This window comes from Heteronotia binoei, chromosome 15, assembly GCF_032191835.1.
Source record: "Heteronotia binoei isolate CCM8104 ecotype False Entrance Well chromosome 15, APGP_CSIRO_Hbin_v1, whole genome shotgun sequence".
In the NCBI taxonomy this organism is placed as follows: Eukaryota; Metazoa; Chordata; class Lepidosauria; order Squamata; family Gekkonidae; genus Heteronotia; species Heteronotia binoei.
The window spans coordinates 57,647,069-57,665,614 of NC_083237.1; the positions used below are offsets into that span (position 1 = coordinate 57,647,069).

Sequence of the window (18,546 nt, forward strand, 5' to 3'; positions counted from 1 at the left end):
CGGAACTGTGTTCCTGTGCATTCCTGCTCAAAAGAAAAGAACAGCCCTGCCCACTAGTATGTAACTTCTATGGGTCAGCCATGCTGCTTCTGAAAACAGATCGCTTAGCTAGACAAACCATGGCCCAATAAAGCCGTGAGAATCTCTTTGGTGGTTTTTTTTTTTTAATGAAGTTGACAGTATGACTTGGTAAGAACATAAGAGAAGCCATGTTGGATCAGGCCAACGGCCCATCCAGTCCAACACTCTGTATCACACAGTGGCCAATAATTTATATATATATACACACACACACACACACTGTAGCTAATAGCCACTGATGGACCTCTGCTCCATATTTTTATCTAACCCCCTCTTGAAGCTGGCTATGCCTGTAGCCGCCATCACCTCCTGTGGCAGTGAATTCCACATGTTAATCACCCTTAGGGTGAAGAAGTACTTCCTTTTATCCGTTCTAACCTGACTGCTCAGCAATTTCATTGAATGCCCACGAGTTCTTGTATTGTGAGAAAGGGAGAAAAGTACTTCTTTCTTTACCTTCTCCCATGCATAATCTTGTAAACCTCTATCATGTCACCCCGCAGTCGACGTTTCTCCAAGCTAAAGAGCCCCAAGCGTTTTAACCTTTCTTCATAGGGAAAGTGTTCCAAACCTGTAATCATTCTAGTTGCCCTTTTCTGCACTTTTTCCAATGCTATATTGCCACTAGCCATTTAATGAATGATCTATGAATCCATTCAATACGTGCAAGAAAGGGGAAATGAGGCACAAAGTGCACGGCATCCCTCCAGACTTTTTAAAAAGAATCCTAAGAATTCATTCACATCATTTGATTGTAATGTTTTGACTGCTATTTGATCCAAGATGAAAACAACAACTGAAAGCAACTTCTCTTGGACCCACCCTCCCTAAGAACTCTGGAACACGGAACATATTCTCAGAGAGATCCAAAAGTTTTTTTAAAAAAACAACAGCTAAAGTATCTTGTTGGAAGCATCTTTGCAATTAACCGAGCAAAGAAGCAGTTTAAAGCCAAAGGCAACTTGGAAGGCAGTCCAAGTTTTCCCTCTAAACCAGGGGTATCAAACTCATTTATTATGACGGCTGGATCTGACATAAATGAGACCCTGTTGGGCTGGGCCGTATGTGTACCTATTTAAGATTAGATTTAGAGATACAAACGTTATAAAGGACACAGAAAAACACAATTAAAGATTTTGTTTAAAAAACTTAAAACATTAGCACTCATTGGTCTTAAAGGTGCTTTCTTTGTATTTCTCCCATGGGATCCTGGGAACTGAGAAAAGGAAGCTCTGGCTCTTTCCTGCCTCCCCCAAGAGACCAGGAGGGGGAGGAGCCTCAGCCAATAGAAGGAAGAGAGGCTTGGCTCAGTAGCTCTGCGATTGTGATAACCTGGCAAAGCAAGCTCTTCCTTCCCCAAGGAAGGAGCCTCAGCCAATGGAGAAAAGAGTTTTTGCTCTGTAGCTCTTGTGTGATTGAGCAAGCCTTGCAAGCAAGCTGTTTTGCAGAAGGAAGCAAAAGAGAGAGAGAAGGAAGCAGAGCCAGTTTGGTGTAGTGGTTAAGTGTGCGGACTCTTATCTGGGAGAACCGGGTTTGATTCCCCACTCCTCCACTTGCACATGCTAGCTTGGCCTTGGCTCAGCCATAGCTCTCATAGACCTTCTTCCCCTGTAGTGGTTAAGTGTGTGGACTCTTATCTGGGAGACCTGGGTTTGATTCCCCACTCCTCCACTTGCAGCTGCTGGAATGGCCTTGGGTCAGCCAGAGCTCTCTTATCTGGGAAAACCAGGTTTGATTCCCCACTCCTCCACTTGCAGCTGCTGGAATGGCCTTGGGTCAGCCACAGCTCTCTTATCTGGGAGAACCAGGTTTGATTTCCCACTCCACTTGCAGCTGCTGGAATGGCCTTGGGTCAGCCAGAGCTCTCTTATCTGGGAAAACCAGGTTTGATTCCCCACTCCTCCACTTGCAGCTGCTGGAATGGACTTGGGTCAGCCAGAGCTCTCTTATCTGGGAGAACCAGGTTTGAAACCCCACTCCTCCACTTGCACCTGCTAGCATGCCCTTGGGTCAGCCATAGCTCTGGCAGAGGTTGTCCTTGAAAGGGCAGCTGCTGTGAGAGCCTCTCCAGCCCCACCCACCTCACAGGGTGTCTGTTGTGGGGGAGGAAGACAAAGGAGATTGTGAGCCACTCTGAGATTTGGAGTGGAGGGTGGCATATAAATCCAATATCATCACCGTCATCATCATGACAGCCAGTTGCTCGAGGGCCTGATAGGAGCCCCTGGGGGCCTCATTTGGCCCCCAGGCCAGATGTTTGCTCTAAACTGTGGAGTCTTGTGAGCCAAAATTCCACTTTGTGAGCTACTGTCATTTAAGTTGTGAGCTACTGCATAAATTGTTTGCTCAGGGGGCATTTTTCCTGAGCAGGCTGAGCTAAAACAAAAATGTGTGAGCCTGAGGCTAAGAAACTGTGAGCTAGCTCACATGAACTAAGCTTAGCGGGAACACTGGAAGGCAGAGAGCCTGGCCATTAGCCATGGGCAATCATTTCAGTGTACCTTCTTGCTTGAAAAGACGAGCACACACCGACTCTCTCCTAGGGTGCCCTTGCAGAGAAGCCTTGGGGGTCTCCTGGCATCTCCGGAGGGGAGAGGGGGCTAAAGCGTCACTCTTCGTAGGAGACTTGACAGCTGATTGTTTACTGAAGAGCAAACGTCGTCCCTTGGGAGAGGCGGGTGACAAGCTGTTCTCTTTCTTGCTCTGCTTCGTCGGCGAGCAAGACAACACCTGGGCCACATTGCAGAGGTTGTCGTCTCCTGTGGAAAGCAAAAAAACTTTAGAAGACGACTGCAACGGGAGGAAATGCGGTTAATAGGATTCATAGAGATGTAAAATTTTCGGAAAAACTGAAAAAATTCTACATTAGCACTTCCTTTTTCTTTTCCGGATTGAAAGTCATTCTGTTACTTTAGGAACATGAAATATGACTATGGACAATTTTACTTGGCATGAAATGATCACAACTAGCATATTAAAAACAGAGTATATCCAAACAATTATTACAAACAGAATTTACTTTAATAATATTTATTTGCAATTGCAACAAATGGAGCAACACCATCCTGAACTGTTTACTAGTTTATGTGGAACAGACAAAAAAAAACCTTCTTAAAACAATTTTTAAAAATCCAGAAGTAACAATTATTTATATTTCCTCTCCACAGTATAAAATAAAAATAAAAACCCCTCATTCTCATAAAAAGAATTGAAGAGGGGGAAAGTGTATAGAAGGGAGTGTAGGACTAAGTTTCAATGGATGGGCATGACCTAGGACTTGCTTGTCTTCAGTGCACAGAAATTAAAATAATCTGATACTATACATATTTTTTAGAAATGATTTGGAAAGCATTTGAACACCTTGTTTTAAAATATTTTATTCATCATGTTAAAATAAAACATTCCATAATCATTTTTTTCATTTCTTTAATTTTTTGGAAAAGAACAAAAAAAGGCTTCAGAAAAAAACGGGGGGGGGGGGGGGGGGGACCCGTTTTTTTCCGAATTTTTCCGGGCCTTCACATCTCTAAGAACTCAGGAACCCTCAGAAAACTGGCTGCTTTCCCGGTTACACAGAATCCATATATTTTATTCATTTTTACAACCCCGCTTTCCCACAGAGATTCGAGGCAGATTACATGGTTTGAAGCAAAGCAACCAAACAGCATGAGATAGCTATTAAAGAGTGCAATCGAACTAGAGCAGAGGTGGCCAAAATGTGGCTCGGGAGCTAGATGTGGCTCTCACACATATTGTGTGGCTCTTGAAGCCCCTCCACCACCGTGTTGTCAGGCTTGAAGAAGGCATTTCTCTCATTAAATAATAATAATAATAATAAATTTTATTTCTATCCCGCCCTCCCCACCTCAGCAGGCTCAGGGCGGCTAACAACATTTTATAAAAACATACAATAATAATAATAAAACCTTTAAGTTTAACAATATAAAACATCAACAATAAACTTAATAACATTAAAAACCAGTTCAATAAATACAGTTATTCTGCGGTATAGTTCTTCAACCGCATTTGTTTGGAGAAATCACTTCTCCAAACCAGCTGGTAGCTTGAGGAATGCATTTAAAGTTGCTTTCTTTCCGTCTCTTCCCCTCCCCATCCTCCTTCCTTGCAGCTTTCAAACATCTGACATTCATGTCTTGCAGCTCTCAAACAGCTGATGTTTATTCTGTGGCTCTTACGTTAAGCAACTTCGGCACACCCCTGGAATAGTGTCACAACTTTCCTCTTAATTTATGTGTAATGCTGCCACCAGGAATTTAATTCCAAACACTTTATTTAACGTTCTAAACTGAAGTTGTGCCCAAGCTCCAAGGCTTTCTCATTGAACTATGTGACCCTGAGGACGACTCTTATAATTTAATATCATAGGACTCCAGGATAACATAAACAAAATAGAGCTTTATTTGTAGAATAAGTGTATTGGTTTCAAGGTGTTTATAGCTTAGTTCTTCAATGAATAATAACAACCTGACTGAGGTGTCACTCTTTCACTTCACTCCTTCCTCGCTCTCAAATCTTCCTTTCTCTTCCTAACTCCACTTTCTGACAGCTTCTGCCTCTCACTCCTATAATATCATGACGACATTAGGTTTTGGCTCTCTACCTAGACTAGGCTGATCCTGCACTAAGGGATCAGACTAGATGGCCTGTCTAGTCCCCTCCAACTCTATGATTCTATCACAGAAGGCATTTAACTCTATGATTCTATCACAGAAGGCATTTCTCTTGCTTCCAGAGCCTGATGAAAATTCTCCCTCCCCACCATTGTTTAGCAAAGCACCATTACTGGTTTAATACTGTGCTACGTCACTCCAGGTGGAAGAGAACACCTCACCTAGGCGTTTGCGAGGGCTGAGAGGCAAGACCTGTTTCCCAGAGGAACGTGGTGAAGCAGCCGGCACCATCGGGTCCAGCTTTGAAGTTCTCTCATTCTCTTGCGGTTTATGTGGCGTTCTGATGGATTTACGCTTTGGAAAGTCGATGGTGTTCTGGCTTTGGCCCCGAGACTGGGACCTGGTAGTCCGCATCATGGAATCTGTTATCCAAACAAGCAGGCAGAAGATTAGCGGACAAGTCGACAGGATCGCTGCTCATCTCTATAACTGCTCTGCCTCTCACCCACACCACGTTTCTATGTCAATAACAAACTGAGAGTGAAGCAAGAGTCAAGTGCGCCTTTAAGACCAACCAAGTTTAATTCAGAATGTAAGCTTTCACGTGCTTTAAGCACACTTCATCAGTATGGAATGGCCAGCAGTCCTAAATATAGAGAAAGTGGGCAGTGAGTTAATATGCAGAGTCATGGAAATGTTTTTTTTTAGCAGACCGCACATGAAAGTTTACATTCTGAATAAAACTTGGTTGGTCTTAAAGGTGCCACTTGACTCTTGCTTTATTCTACTGCTTCAGTCCAACATGGCTGCCCACCTGGATCAAACTGAGAGTGACATCAAGATGGGTGTACCTGTTAGTCTGTCTGTAGCAGTAGAAAAGAGCAAGAGTCCAGCAGCACCTTAAAGACTGATAATAGTTATAGCACCACAATAATAATAATAATAATAATAATAATAATAATAATAATAATAATAATAATAATAATACCACCTTTTATTTATATCCTGCCCTCCCCGCCGAGGCAGGCTCAGGGCGGCTAACAGCATCAGTCAATATAACAGATAATAATAATAATAATAACAACAACAACAACAACTTTATTTTTATATCCCGCCCTCCCCCGCCGAAGCGGGCTCAGGGCGGCTAACAGACATGGGGATCCCATGATTCATAAAACAATGTAAACAATTTAAATATATCAGTTGCATAATAGATTTTTAAAATAGATAAAATGTATAAAATGGGTGCTAAATACTGTAATCATAATATCCACAAGATGGCTAGATGTCAGATTAATCGGGTTCTATCTTGAAAGCAAGCTGGAAAAGAAATGTTTTGCAAGCCCTGCGGAATTGGTTCAGGTCCCGCAGGGCTCGCACCATCTCTGGAAGGTGGTTCCACCAACGAGGGGCCATCACTGAGAAGGCCTGCTCCTAAAGTAATACAATACTTTAACAGTAGGTAACAATTAATTAAAATTCTAAAAACAGTAAAACAATAAAATTAACATCTAGGTGCTATTCTGACAGATAACAAAATCATTTAAGCAGTCTCTCAGTTTTTAGTCGGTGAAGGCTTCACTAAAGAGGAAGGTCTTGCATTAAAATGTTAATTTTAATGTAAGTTGTTAATGATTTAATGATGATTTTATAATTGTAACTGTAATTACCATGTATAGTTTTATTGTATTTTATATTCGTATGCTGTGAGCCGCCCTGAGCCTGCCCTGGCGGGGAGGGCGGGATACAAATAAAAAGTATTATTATTATTATAACATTTGTGGCAGGGGAGGAGCTTTTGCGAGTCACTGAGACTCATGAAAGCGCATTCCCTGCCAGAAATGTTGTTAGTCTTTAAACTGGAAGTGAGAACTAGTGTTCATGTGGAATGCTTTCCCCCTCCTCACCCAGCAAGCAATTCTTGAGATTGTACTGTTGAGTCAAGGGCAAGAGATTCAGACAGGTATGATGCTCTATTTAGTGTGTTATAACAACACAAAAAGAGCCCTGCTGGATCATACAGTGGCCCATCTAGTTCAGATTCCTGTCCCACATAGTGGCCAACTAGTTACTAGTTCATTCTAGCTATCAACTCCCAAATAAACCTTGTCCCCATAATCGGGGTGTCGAACTCATTTGTTAATATGGCCGGATCTGACATAAATGAGACCATGTCGGGCCTGGCCATGTGCGTACCTATTTAAGATTAGGTAGCCGAGATATAAACGTTTTAAAGGACACAGACAAACACGACTAAAGTTTAAACCAACAAACAAACCATAAAACATGCTTAAAACATTAGCACTTGGTTGGTCTTAAAGGTGTCGTCTTTGTATTTCTCCCATGGGATCCAGGGAACTAAGCAAGGGAAGCTCTGGCTCTTTCCCTTCCTTCCCAGGGGACCAGGACTGGGAGGAGCCTCAGCCAATGGAGAAAATTGAGGTTTTGCTCTGTAGTTTCTGTGAGATTGAGCAAGCCTTGCAAAGCAAGCTGCGATGCAGAAGGAAGCAAGAAGAGGAAGAAGGAAGCAGATAAGAGCCAGTTGCTCAGGGGCCTGATAGGAGCCCTCCAAGGGCCTGGTTCAGCCCCCAGGCCGCATGTTGGACACCCCTGCTATAGATGAACTACTGATTCATCCGAGCACAAATTCTTTAGTATTCATCCTCTTTGCTCCCAACACTTCTATAAAGATTCCTTTCCGCACATACCAAACATTGCCAGGTTTAAGCATTATCGTAAGACTCAAAGACTCTCAGCATGCATACATGTCTATGGGAACAGTAAGACAAGCTTACACTACGGATAGCATGCAAGCCAATAATTAAGTCTACCCATCTGTTAGTGTAATAACTGCCTTTTTGCAACCGGCTGAAGCATCTTAGTCACTATTTTCTTTCTCAATACAATAGATTACACACGTTGCCCTTTGCTTCTCTGGAGCAAGAGAAGGCCAAACTGACAAATAGAGGACTGAGCTACAGCTGTTGCAGAATGAATGACTTCATTCGCTGGCCTGAGCTCCAAGAGCAAACGCTGGATACCACTGTCATGCAACAGAAAGTGTTAGAAGGAAAGATGATATTGGATTTATATCCCACCCTCTACTCCGAATCTCAGAGCGGCTCGCAATCTCCTTTATCTTCCTCCCCCACAACAGACACCCTGTGAGGTGGGTAGCACTGAGAGAGCTCCCCCAGAAGCTGCCCTTTCAAGGACAACTCCTGCAAAAGCTATGGCTGACCCAAGGCCATTTTAGCAGCTGCAAGTGGAGGAGTGGGGAATCAAACCCAGTTCTCCCAGATAAGAGTCCATGCACTTAACCACTATACCAAACTGGCTCTCAATTGGCGGTTTGGCACTACTCCAAATTCTGTCAGTTTATAAGGGGCTACTGCAAAACCAAACTTTATAAAGTGTTTATTCCTACAACACTCTTCCAGCATAGGGATTTAGAATCATTTCATTTATTATTGAAAGTTAAGTTTCTCTTCAGGGGGCAAAAATAACCCTGGAGCATCACAGGACTAATGAACTAGATCAGAGGTGGCCAAACTTGCAAACATAAGAGTAAACGTCAAATGTTTGAGAGCTGCAAGACATGAACATCAGATGTTTGAGAGCAGCAAGCAAGGAAGGAAGGAAGGCAAATAGATGGAGGGAAGGGGGAGAAGACATGGAAAGAAAGCAACTTTAAATGTATTCTCCAAGCCACCGACTGGCTTGACTTGGAGAATTGATTTAAAGAGAGAAATGCTTTTTCCAAGCCAGCTGATAGGACAGTGGTGAAACAGCCACATGTGGCTCCCGAGCCACAGTTTGGACACCCCTGAACTAGAACTTTTAGGCAAAAGAGAAGAGGAAGAGAGACACTCTTATTTTGATAATCTCCATAAACATCTGAATGAAACACTCTACCACAACTCCTCGACCTTTGCTGCATCATCCTACTATATAGGCAGATCAGGGGCTCCAATGCTGGTCACCCATGAGACTCCATAGCACGAATAGGAGGATTCGAACGCAGACCTCCCAGGTACTAGCTCCAAACTCTCGCTAATTTGGCTTTGCTCTTCTTCTCCCCGAGCCCTCTGCTCCATGCACGAGCCTCCAGACCCCTACAGCAGCCCTAGTTCCTTGTGCCACCGACTACACCGCGACCCTTCAGGTAAGAACTCCTCAGAGCGCACCTCACTCACTCACCTACCTCCTCTCCTTCCCGCGCTGTCTGAACCGCAGCTCTCCAAGCGCAAACCGCGCCACCAACTCCGGCCTGCCCATTGGCTCCTTCCAGCCAATTCCTGCCTCCGCCCTCTCTGTCCCCCACACCCATTGGCTTGCGTCTGTTTCTTCCAGCCAATCCCTGCCTCTGCCCCCATCCACTGCTCTTTCGAGGCCGACCCATCCCCGCGCGCGCGCGTCTTACGCTCTTCGGCCCCGCCCATCGTTTCCCGCCGGCGCTTCTTCCGTAGAGCCAATCCGTGCTCTTCGCGCCGCGCGCAAACCCTGGCGTGGCCCGCCTATTGGCCACCGTCTTTGCTCTTCAGGCAATCGCGACTTGGCCCCGCCCAGAAAGACTTGCGGGTTTTTTCCCCCGGAAGTGTTCCTAAGGCGAAGACCGGGGTTGCTCGCTTAGTTCGATCCTAGGCGGAAGTGGCCGGTACGGCTGGGTCTGGAGCTGCTGCGGCGCGTTAGGCTGCGCAGCTGTTCTCCTCCAGGACGAGGATTCTGTGCCGGGCGGGGGGCCTGAGGTGGGACCCGCTGACGAAACCCGAGCCAGCTCGCCGTCTGCCCCGCTACCGTTCCCCTCGCCCACCCGCTGGGCACCTTCTTCCTGCCGCGCTCAGGTGAGTCGCAGTGGAGGGGGTGAAATAGGGTGCAAGGCTTCCCTGCGGAGGGTGACCCGAGAGGGTTGCCAAGTCTCATTCAAGAAATACCTGGGTGCCAGACAGTCTAAGGGTGGCTCTGTGGAAGTGGGTAAAACAGCTCTTTAGAAGCCAATACAAGATTCACAACCCTTCATTTTAATGGTACATAAAACCGAGCACTTTTCTTCCGTCCTTCTGAAGTTTGGCAGAGAAGATCCTTTGCCTGAGGGCTAGAGCCTTTGAATGTTTCATCCCAGCTGGACAGGCAACCTACAGGTTACAGCCAGAAATGTGTTTCCTATTGAATACAGTGGACAGATGACAATGAACGTGTCTAATAAAAAATAAGAAGAAAAAAATGAACAAACAACAATTTTGAAACACATGAACGTGGAAAGAAATTGTACATCTCTATCCTGACCTGTATTTAAAAAAAAAATGGGGCACAACTTGTTTGCTAGGAGACTTTACCTGCAACCTTGGTGGAGCTTACCCTGACAAGACAGTAAAGATATGTCAGCCGATTCCTCCTTTACTCCTCCCCCACAGCATATGTAGGGTTGCCAAGTCCAATTCAAGAAATATCTGGGGACTTTGGAGGTGGAGCCAGGAGACATTGGGGGTGGAGCCAGGAGCAAGGGTGGGACAAGCACCATTGAACTACAAAGGGAGTTCTGGTCGTCCCATTTAAAGGGACCTTTTAAATGCCTTCCCTCCATTGGAAACAATGAAGGATAGGGGCACCTTCATAGAATTGGACCCCCTGGTCCAATCTTTTTTGAAACTTGGGGAGTATTTTGGGGAGAGGCACTGGATGCTACGCTGAAAATTTGGTGCCTCTATCTCAAAAACAGCCCCCCCAGAGCACCAGATACCCGCAGATCAATTCTCCATTATTCCCTATGGGAATTGGTCTCTATAGGGAACAACATTCTCTCCCCCCCCCACTTTCTCATGACTCTGAAGCGAGGGGAGGGCCTCCAAACCGGGGGATCCCATGACCCCACCTGGGGATTGGCAGCCCTACTGGAGGATGACTGAAAGTGGGGTTGAAAGGATGGGACTGGGATGATGGAGACCCCCCCCCCTCCATTAGGCTGGGAGCAATGTTCCCTCTAAGCTGCAGAGTCTTGTGAGCAAGAATTCTGCTTTGTGACCTACTGGTATTAAAGTTTGTGACCAATGTTCTCTCTAGGCTGTGGAGGCTTGTGAGCAAAAATTCTACTTTGTGAGCTACTGGCATTAAAGTTGTGAGCTACTGCATAAAGATAGATCCAGGTGGGCAGCCGTGTTGGTCTGAGGCAATAGAACAAAGCAGGAGTCCAGTAGCACCTTTTAGACCAACAAATTTTTATTCAGAACGTAAGCTTTTATGTGCATGCAGACTTTTTCAGACGAGGAAAGAGGTACAGTAAGCAGAGCTACATATAGCTGGTGGGGTTTGGAATGCAAAGTGGTACAAAGTTAAAATCCAATAGTGGAATAGTAAAATTAACAAATCCAGAAAACATTCGATCTGGGTTGCATTGGCGTGGGAAACCAATAAAACAGTAAATGCCCTCATTTTGACCCAGGCTTATTAGTAATAGAATAATTAATAGGTATTCTCACATTCCAACATGTTACTGATAGGGTGAGGCTCGTAGTGGTTCCACGCACAAGGGGCTGGGTGGCCTTGTCCAGCTCGGCTTCTGTTGGGGGTTAAGAGGTTTTAGGAAATTCTGTTCTTAGAGCTGCAGGTTTTCACTGGATTAAGCAACTACAAATTTTGTTGAAGTCCAGTGGCATCTTGGAAGACCCAACAAAGTTTTATTCAAGGTGTGAGCTTTAGTGTGCAAGCATACTACTTATTTTAATCTGAAGCACACCAAAGCTCATTCCTTGAATAAAGCTTCATTGGTCTTCAGGATGCTGCTGGACTCTAACTTTACTCTGTAACTTCAGACCAATATGGCTACCACCTGGACAAATTTGTTGGTTAATCAATGAGAACTAGTCTCAAAAAAGCACCTTTGAAGCATTGAATTCTAAGCACACAATGGGACGCTGTTTGGGGTCCTATTATTGGAAGAAATCAGGGCTTCTTTTGTAGCAGAAACTCCTTTGCATATTAGGCTACACCACCCAATGTAGCCCATCCTCAGAGACCTTGCAGGACTCTTAGTGCAGGGCCTTCTGTAAGCTTCAGGAGGATTAGCTACATTAGGGTTAGGCTTAGTATGCAAAGGAGGTCCTGCTAAAAAAAAAACTGGACAAAATTGTTAAAAAAATTAATCTTTTCCTTGTCACGCTGAGTGGTAGACTCTTTATTAATTTCCCCGTTATTTCATGCTTCCTCCAGTAGCTCCAAAAACCATATATACTGAAGGATCGGTGGAGGTAACATATACGTTTATTTAAACGTGCAGCCTAATCCTAAACACATTCACTCCTAAGTAAATCCCATTGCTTTCAATAGGAGTGGACAACTCAAGAAAGTGCGCCTAGGACTGCGCCCTTACACAAGGACTTAGCTAGGACTGCACCTTTATGCAATTAATTAGTTAAGCAATTAATTAAAAGAGAATATTTTATTGGGAAACAAAAGGAACAGTTGGGTTGTTATAGGTGGACAATGCATATTCATATGGTGTAGAATTGTATTTTCATTATACTGTACTTTAAATCGCAGCAGTCTGCCTTCTGCCGAATTAGACTGTTAGCCTATCAAGGCCAGTATTGCCTACTTTGACTGGCAGCAGCTCCAGCAGAGTATCTTTCACATTGCTCTCTGATTCTTTCAGTTGGAGATGTCAGTGACTGAACCCTGGTGTCTTCTGCATGTAAGGCAGGTTGCTCTCCCACTGGGACACAGGACTTCCCCTTGATAATCAGCACACGAAGCTGCGTTATCCTGTTTCCGCCTGTTGGTCTAACGAGGTCAGTGCTGTTTACTCTGAGGGGCAGTGGCTCTCCAGGGTCTCGGGCAGAGGTCATTCACATCACCCATGGCTGGTGGTGGGACGGTGGCTCAGTGGTCGAGCATCTGCTTGGTAAGCAGAAGGTCTCAGGTTCAGTCCCCCGGCATCACCAACTGAAAAGGGTCCAGGCAAATAGGTGTGGAAAACTTCAGCTTGAGACCCTGGAGAGCAGCTGCCAGTCTGAGTAGACAAGGCTGACTTTGATGGACCCAGGGTCTGATGCAGTATATCAGTATAAGGCAGCTTCATATGTTTTGACCAGAGGTTATGGAGGTTGAACCTTCTGCATGCCAAGAAGATGCTCCATCCAATGAGCTATGGCTCCAACTAGGGATGGCCACGAACCCAGGGTTGAGCCAGTTCGTGGTTCACAAACCAAGATTTTGGGAGAACTTGCCTCCCACAAACCCTCCTTGAACCACACGAACCTCCATGGACTGGAAGTGAGCTCTGAAGGCATTTAAATGTTGTTGGAGGATTGGGCTGGTCCCACTGAACTCTGAGGGTGAGCTCCAAAGGCCATTATACGCCTTCAGAGCTCGCTCCGGGAGCTTAGTGGAGTGGGGCGGTCTGACTCGATTGACATCTGAGAGCAAGCTGCATAGGCCTATAAGGGCATATAAGTCAGCTCATTTGGGGGGCTGTCAAGTTGGACCGTCCAACTCAGCTACCAGAGCGAGCTCCAAAGGCCTGTGAAGGTCTTTGAAGCTCAGTTTGGGCTGGCCTGGCCCATCTGTAGCATCATCCCATTATGAAACACAGGTTGTTGATTTTGCTGATTGTCAGAAAGAGTCTTGAGTTCGGTGGCACCTTTAAGACCGGCGGTTTTATTCAAGGTGTGAGCGTTTGTGAGCAAGCACATGCTGTATACCAGTTCACTGCCCACCCTCTATATGTATGATTGTTAGTTCTATTTCCATTTCATTGTGTCTGACAAAGTATGTATGTATAAAACTTTGTTGGTCTTAAAGGTGCCACTGGACTCAGTTTCCCCCCTACTGCTTCAGGCCAACATGATTACCCCCCCTTGGATCTATCTTGCTGATTGGTAGTCATGTTAGAAGAGGGTTGGGAACTCTGGGCCTGATTCAGCCCAGGCTTAACCCTCCCTGTAAACCCAATGAGGTAGATCTTTCCACTCACTGAGCAGAGTTTACTTTCCCTTTGGCCTGGTTGGGTCTTAATGCCCCTCTTGTGCCCTGCAATGCAAATACACATGAATCTTGGTGTAGTGGTTAAGTGTACGGACTCTTATCTGGGAGAACCGGGTTTGATTCCCCACTCCTCCACTTGCACCTGCTGGCATGGCCTTGGGTCAGCCATAGCTCTGGCAGAGGTTGTCCTTGAAAGGGCAGCTGCTGTGAGAGCCCTCTCCAGCCCCACCCACCTCACAGGGTGTCTGTTGTGGGGGAGGAAGGTAAAGGAGATTGTGAGCCGCTCTGAGACTCTTCGGAGTGGAGGGCGGGATATAAATCCAATATCTTCATCTGCCTCACAGGATGTCTGTTGTGGGGGAGGAAGGGAAAGGAGATTGTGAGCCGCTCTGAGACTCTTCGGAGTGGAGGGCGGGATATAAATCCAATATCTTCATCTACCTCACAGGGTGTCTGTTGTGGGGGAGGAAGGGAAAGGAGATTGTGAGCCGCTCTGAGACTCTTCGGAGTGGAGGGCGGGATATAAATCCAATATCTTCATCTACCTCACAGGGTGTCTGTTGTGGGGGAGGAAGGGAAAGGAGATTGTGAGCCGCTCTGAGACTCTTCGGAGTGGAGGGTGGGATATAAATCCAATATCTTCATCTACCTCACAGGGTGTCTGTTGTGGGGGAGGAAGGGAAAGGAGATTGTGAGCCGCTCTGAGACTCTTCGGAGTGGAGGGCGGGATATAAATCCAATATCTTCATCTACCTCACAGGGTGTCTGTTGTGGGGGAGGAAGGGAAAGGAGATTGTGAGCCGCTCTGAGACTCTTCGGAGTGGAGGGTGGGATATAAATCCAATATCTTCATCTACCTCACAGGGTGTCTGTTGTGGGGGAGGAAGGGAAAGGAGATTGTGAGCCGCTCTGAGACTCTTCGGAGTGGAGGGCGGGATATAAATCCAATATCTTCATCTACCTCACAGGGTGTCTGTTGTGGGGGAGGAAGGTAAAGGAGATTGTGAGCCGCTCTGAGACTCTTCGGAGTGGAGGGCGGGATATAAATCCAATATCTTCATCTGCCTCACAGGATGTCTGTTGTGGGGGAGGAAGGGAAAGGAGATTGTGAGCCGCTCTGAGACTCTTCGGAGTGGAGGGCGGGATATAAATCCAATATCTTCATCTACCTCACAGGGTGTCTGTTGTGGGGGAGGAAGGGAAAGGAGATTGTGAGCCGCTCTGAGACTCTTCGGAGTGGAGGGCGGGATATAAATCCAATATCTTCATCTACCTCACAGGGTGTCTGTTGTGGGGGAGGAAGGGAAAGGAGATTGTGAGCCGCTCTGAGACTCTTCGGAGTGGAGGGCGGGATATAAATCCGATATCTTCTTATTATTATTAAACCAGAAGTCTTACAGACGTTTTCCCTTCTTTGTTAGCCTCCCCGGGACCAGGAGTCTTTGAAAATGTCAAAGCAGAAAGCAGACGGCCAACCGTTTGGTGGATTTGCAAAGAAAAAACATAACAGTTTCAAGACTGAATGGCTGACGGAGGTTTTTGTTAAAACTGCATTGCCACACATGAGTGGGTGTGAGAACGTACAACTAAAAGAAATTTTTGAATACCGGGAAACGAATGACGCGGTAGTCTGCAAAATATGTCTCAAAGCGGGAGTTGATGGGAAGTGGAGCACCGGAAAGAGGTGGAGTGAGTGGAAAACAGATTACTTTAAGCGTCACGTGAATCACAAATTCCACTTGGATGCGGTAACGAAACTTCAGAATCGGAGCCGTGGGGCTGTACTGAATTTCTTCCGAGAAACCCCTGAAGGACAGAACATCAGCATTGAATATGTGAAGCAAGATGGGTCAAGTTCAGAAGAAGTCAAGATTTTAATCGACAACGTGCTTCTTGCGGTTAAGTTGAACGTGTCCATGGTCTCTCTGCCGAAAATCCACGACCACATGGCAAAATACGTTAACATTCCTGCTAGCTTCAGAAACCAAAACGATGCCTTAGCATTCCTTGAATGCATAAATAGCACTGTTAAAAGTGAAATTTTAAATGAGATCCAGGAATCTCCTTTCCATACCCTCATCATTGATGAAAGTACCGACATCACCGTGTCCAAGATACTTATCATGTACATCAAATTCAGAAGAACCGGCAGCGATCTTCCTAAAACTGCTTTTGCTGGCATCGTAAAACTGGCTGCTTGTAATAGTGCGGCAATCGTTGATTCCATAAGGAGGTTTTATAACGAAAATAACTTGGACATGAACCGCATGGTGATGTTTACTTCCGATGGCGCCTCCGTCCTGCTTGGAAACGGGAATGGTGTGGCTGCCATTCTGCGTGAATCAATTCCTCATCTGCTAGAGCAGCATTGTGTAGTTCATCAAGAAGATTTAGGAATAGATGCTGGATGGGAACCAATCCCATTCATTAAGGAGGTTGAAACTCTAATAAGCACAGTTTATACCCTTTTCATTAGATCGAGTACACAAACAGCCAAACTGGAGGAAATTGCCAGTGCAGCAGAGCGAGACGTTGTTTCATATAGGCCGCTGAATGAAGTCAGGTGGCTCTCGAGGTATTTTGCTGTAAGTGCCTTGATTAAGAATTATGACATTTTAATTGAATATTGCAAAGAACAAGTAGAAGAAAATAACGACCCAGTATCCCAGTACTGCCTTGAAAGATTAAATAATCCACAATACAAGGTGGCATTACTTATCCTTTCTGATGTTCTTGGTGATCTAGCAGAGCTTTGGAAAATTCTTCAGAAGAGTTCGTTGACCACTATGGAAGCATTTCAGTTCACCAAAGCCAAAATCAGGAAAATTAGATCTCAGTATCTGAGAGACAAAGTCCATTTCAGTGAAACCGTACAAGATCTGATTTCCTCTTGCAGCTCTACGGTAAATATCGATGCTGTTCTCCGTTTCATTAGGCAAACCTGTGATCACATGGATAAAAGATTTCCAGAGAATGAATTACAGGATTGGCGTGTATTCGACCCAGGCTGTTTATCAAACCCCTCCAACCGGGCCAATTTTTCCTTTGGGGATCAAGAACTTTCAAGATTAGCTAAGCGTTACTGCAATTTGTTCCGTAAAGATAAACAGTCCTATATTAAGGAACTTCGTAAAGAGTATTCAGACTTCAAATTACTCATTGCAGAGAAGATGAAAGCTGGAGCTGTGAAAACTTTCCAGGACGTACTAACGTTTACACGACAACAAGAACAGTTCCGTGAACTAAATCTCCTCCTCGACGTTTGTGGAACTTTTCAGGCCTCAAGTGCTGACTTTGAGAAAAGTTTTAGCTTGATGTGTGCCATCAAAACTGAATTTAGAAACCAGCTAGATACAGATCACCTGGAGAACTTAATGAGAATTAAACTGCACCTGTCTAATGGGAATAATATTAATATTGACAGTGTTCTCAACTTATGGAAAACCAAGGAAGAAGAGAGAAGTTAAAACGTTTTTTGTAAAGAAATGTGACTTTTCACTTACGTATGTTTAAGTCATTCTTAAAATACAGTGTATAAGAATTCATTCTCAGATTTCTACAAGGTTATGATAATTCTAAAAACTAATGTACATGATAGTGAGATATTTAAAGCAAGTATAACTAGTAAGTTGTAGATAAATGTATGACTTATAATACAAGTGTTAATAGTTTATATTTTATGTTTATAAAGTTTTTAAAACATTTAGGCTGGCTCACAACTTTTATGCAGATAGGTCTTTTGGCTCTCCACAGTTTAGAAAAAGGAATATTGGTGGGGAATCCCATGTTTTACCTGCACCATTAATAGCCCAATGAATAAAAAATTCCCAATCTTTGCACCTGGGGAGTAAAGTTAGATTTGGGATTTCTTACCACAGCTCTAAACTGCTACTGGACTCCTAGTTTGTTTTACACACACGTAATGGCTGGCGAAATCTGTTTTGATGTATCTGAAGACTTGTGAAAGCACACAAAGAGCTTAACCCAGAATTAAATTGGTTGGTCTTAAAAGGTGCCACTGGATTCCAACTTTGTACTAATTTAAGTAAGTTGTACAAATGCTTGTTGTTCAGTCGCACATTTGAGTAAGACTCTTTGAAACCCCATGGACCAAGTTACACCAGATCCTCCAAAGTCTGCTCAAATTTGTGTTAGTTACATCAGTAACTGGGTCCAGCCATCTCATCTTTTGCCATCCCCTTCTTCTTTTGCCTTCTGTCTTTCCCAGCATCAGGGTCTTCTCCAGTGAATGCTCCCTTCTCATTTGGTGGCCAAAGTATTTGAGCTTCAGCTTTAGCATCTGACCTTCCAGGGATCAGTCAGGGTTGATTTCCCTTAGGACTGACTAATTTGATCTTGGGAGTCCAAGGGACTCTCAAGATTCTTCTCCAGGACCACAGCTTCCTTATGGTCCTACTCTCCACATATGCTGCAAATGGGAATGAAAAGTTATCTTGAGAATTACCAAAAGATCTTTGGGAATAGTTATGGAAACACACACGACAAACCATTGTTTCAGCAGATTTAAAACTTTGTACTGCTGGTTATCTGACACCCTGTAGATCATCTCTTATGTACCTTGGATATCAGGAGTTGTGTGGGATATTTACCTGACTTAAGTGACACGTTCGTTGGAGTTCTAAAATTAAAAATACATTTGACACATTTTTGTACTTTTAAAGATTAATAAAGCACTTGCCAGACTAAAGACTAGAGCCAGTTTGGTGTAGTGGTTAAGTGTGCGGACTCTTATCTGGGAGAACCGGGTTTGATTCCCCACTCCTCCACTTGCACCTGCTGGAATGGCCTTGGGTGAGCCATAGCTCTGGCAGAAGTTGTCCTTGAAAGGGCAGCT

The 18,546-nt window shown here is 44.7% G+C and overlaps 2 protein-coding genes across 2 annotated transcripts in view; one reads left to right on the plus strand and one right to left on the minus strand.

The window, feature by feature from the left end:
- CDC6 (cell division cycle 6) overlaps nucleotides 1-8,949 on the minus strand; it is a 49,061-nt gene extending 40,112 nt beyond the window's left edge. The window contains exons 1-3 of the mRNA XM_060256279.1: nucleotides 8,917-8,949; nucleotides 4,934-5,134; nucleotides 2,583-2,840 (exon numbers count right to left, since the gene is read on the minus strand). Coding sequence (XP_060112262.1) covers nucleotides 2,583-2,840; nucleotides 4,934-5,129 — 454 coding nt within the window. The 5' untranslated portion in view covers nucleotides 5,130-5,134; nucleotides 8,917-8,949. The remainder of the gene's footprint in view (nucleotides 1-2,582; nucleotides 2,841-4,933; nucleotides 5,135-8,916) is intronic.
- LOC132583632 (uncharacterized) lies at nucleotides 8,808-17,398 on the plus strand. Its single transcript, XM_060255250.1, has 3 exons — nucleotides 8,808-8,877; nucleotides 9,321-9,556; nucleotides 15,113-17,398. Exons 1-3 carry the CDS (start codon nucleotides 8,808-8,810, stop codon nucleotides 17,156-17,158), a joined length of 2,352 nt encoding a protein of 783 aa, XP_060111233.1. The 3' UTR covers nucleotides 17,159-17,398.
- Nucleotides 17,399-18,546: the final 1,148 nt, after the last annotated feature.

Excerpts from the sequence above, each read along its gene's own strand:
- LOC132583632 (XM_060255250.1), top strand. The coding sequence starts at position 8,808 with ATGCACGAGCCTCCAGACCCCTACAGCAGCCCTAGTTCCTTGTGCCAC. Across the intron at positions 8,878-9,320 it reads ACTACACCGCGACCCTTCAG|GCGAAGACCGGGGTTGCTCG; the intron begins GTAAGAACTCCT and ends AGTGTTCCTAAG. Across the intron at positions 9,557-15,112 it reads CTTCTTCCTGCCGCGCTCAG|CCTCCCCGGGACCAGGAGTC; the intron begins GTGAGTCGCAGT and ends CTTCTTTGTTAG.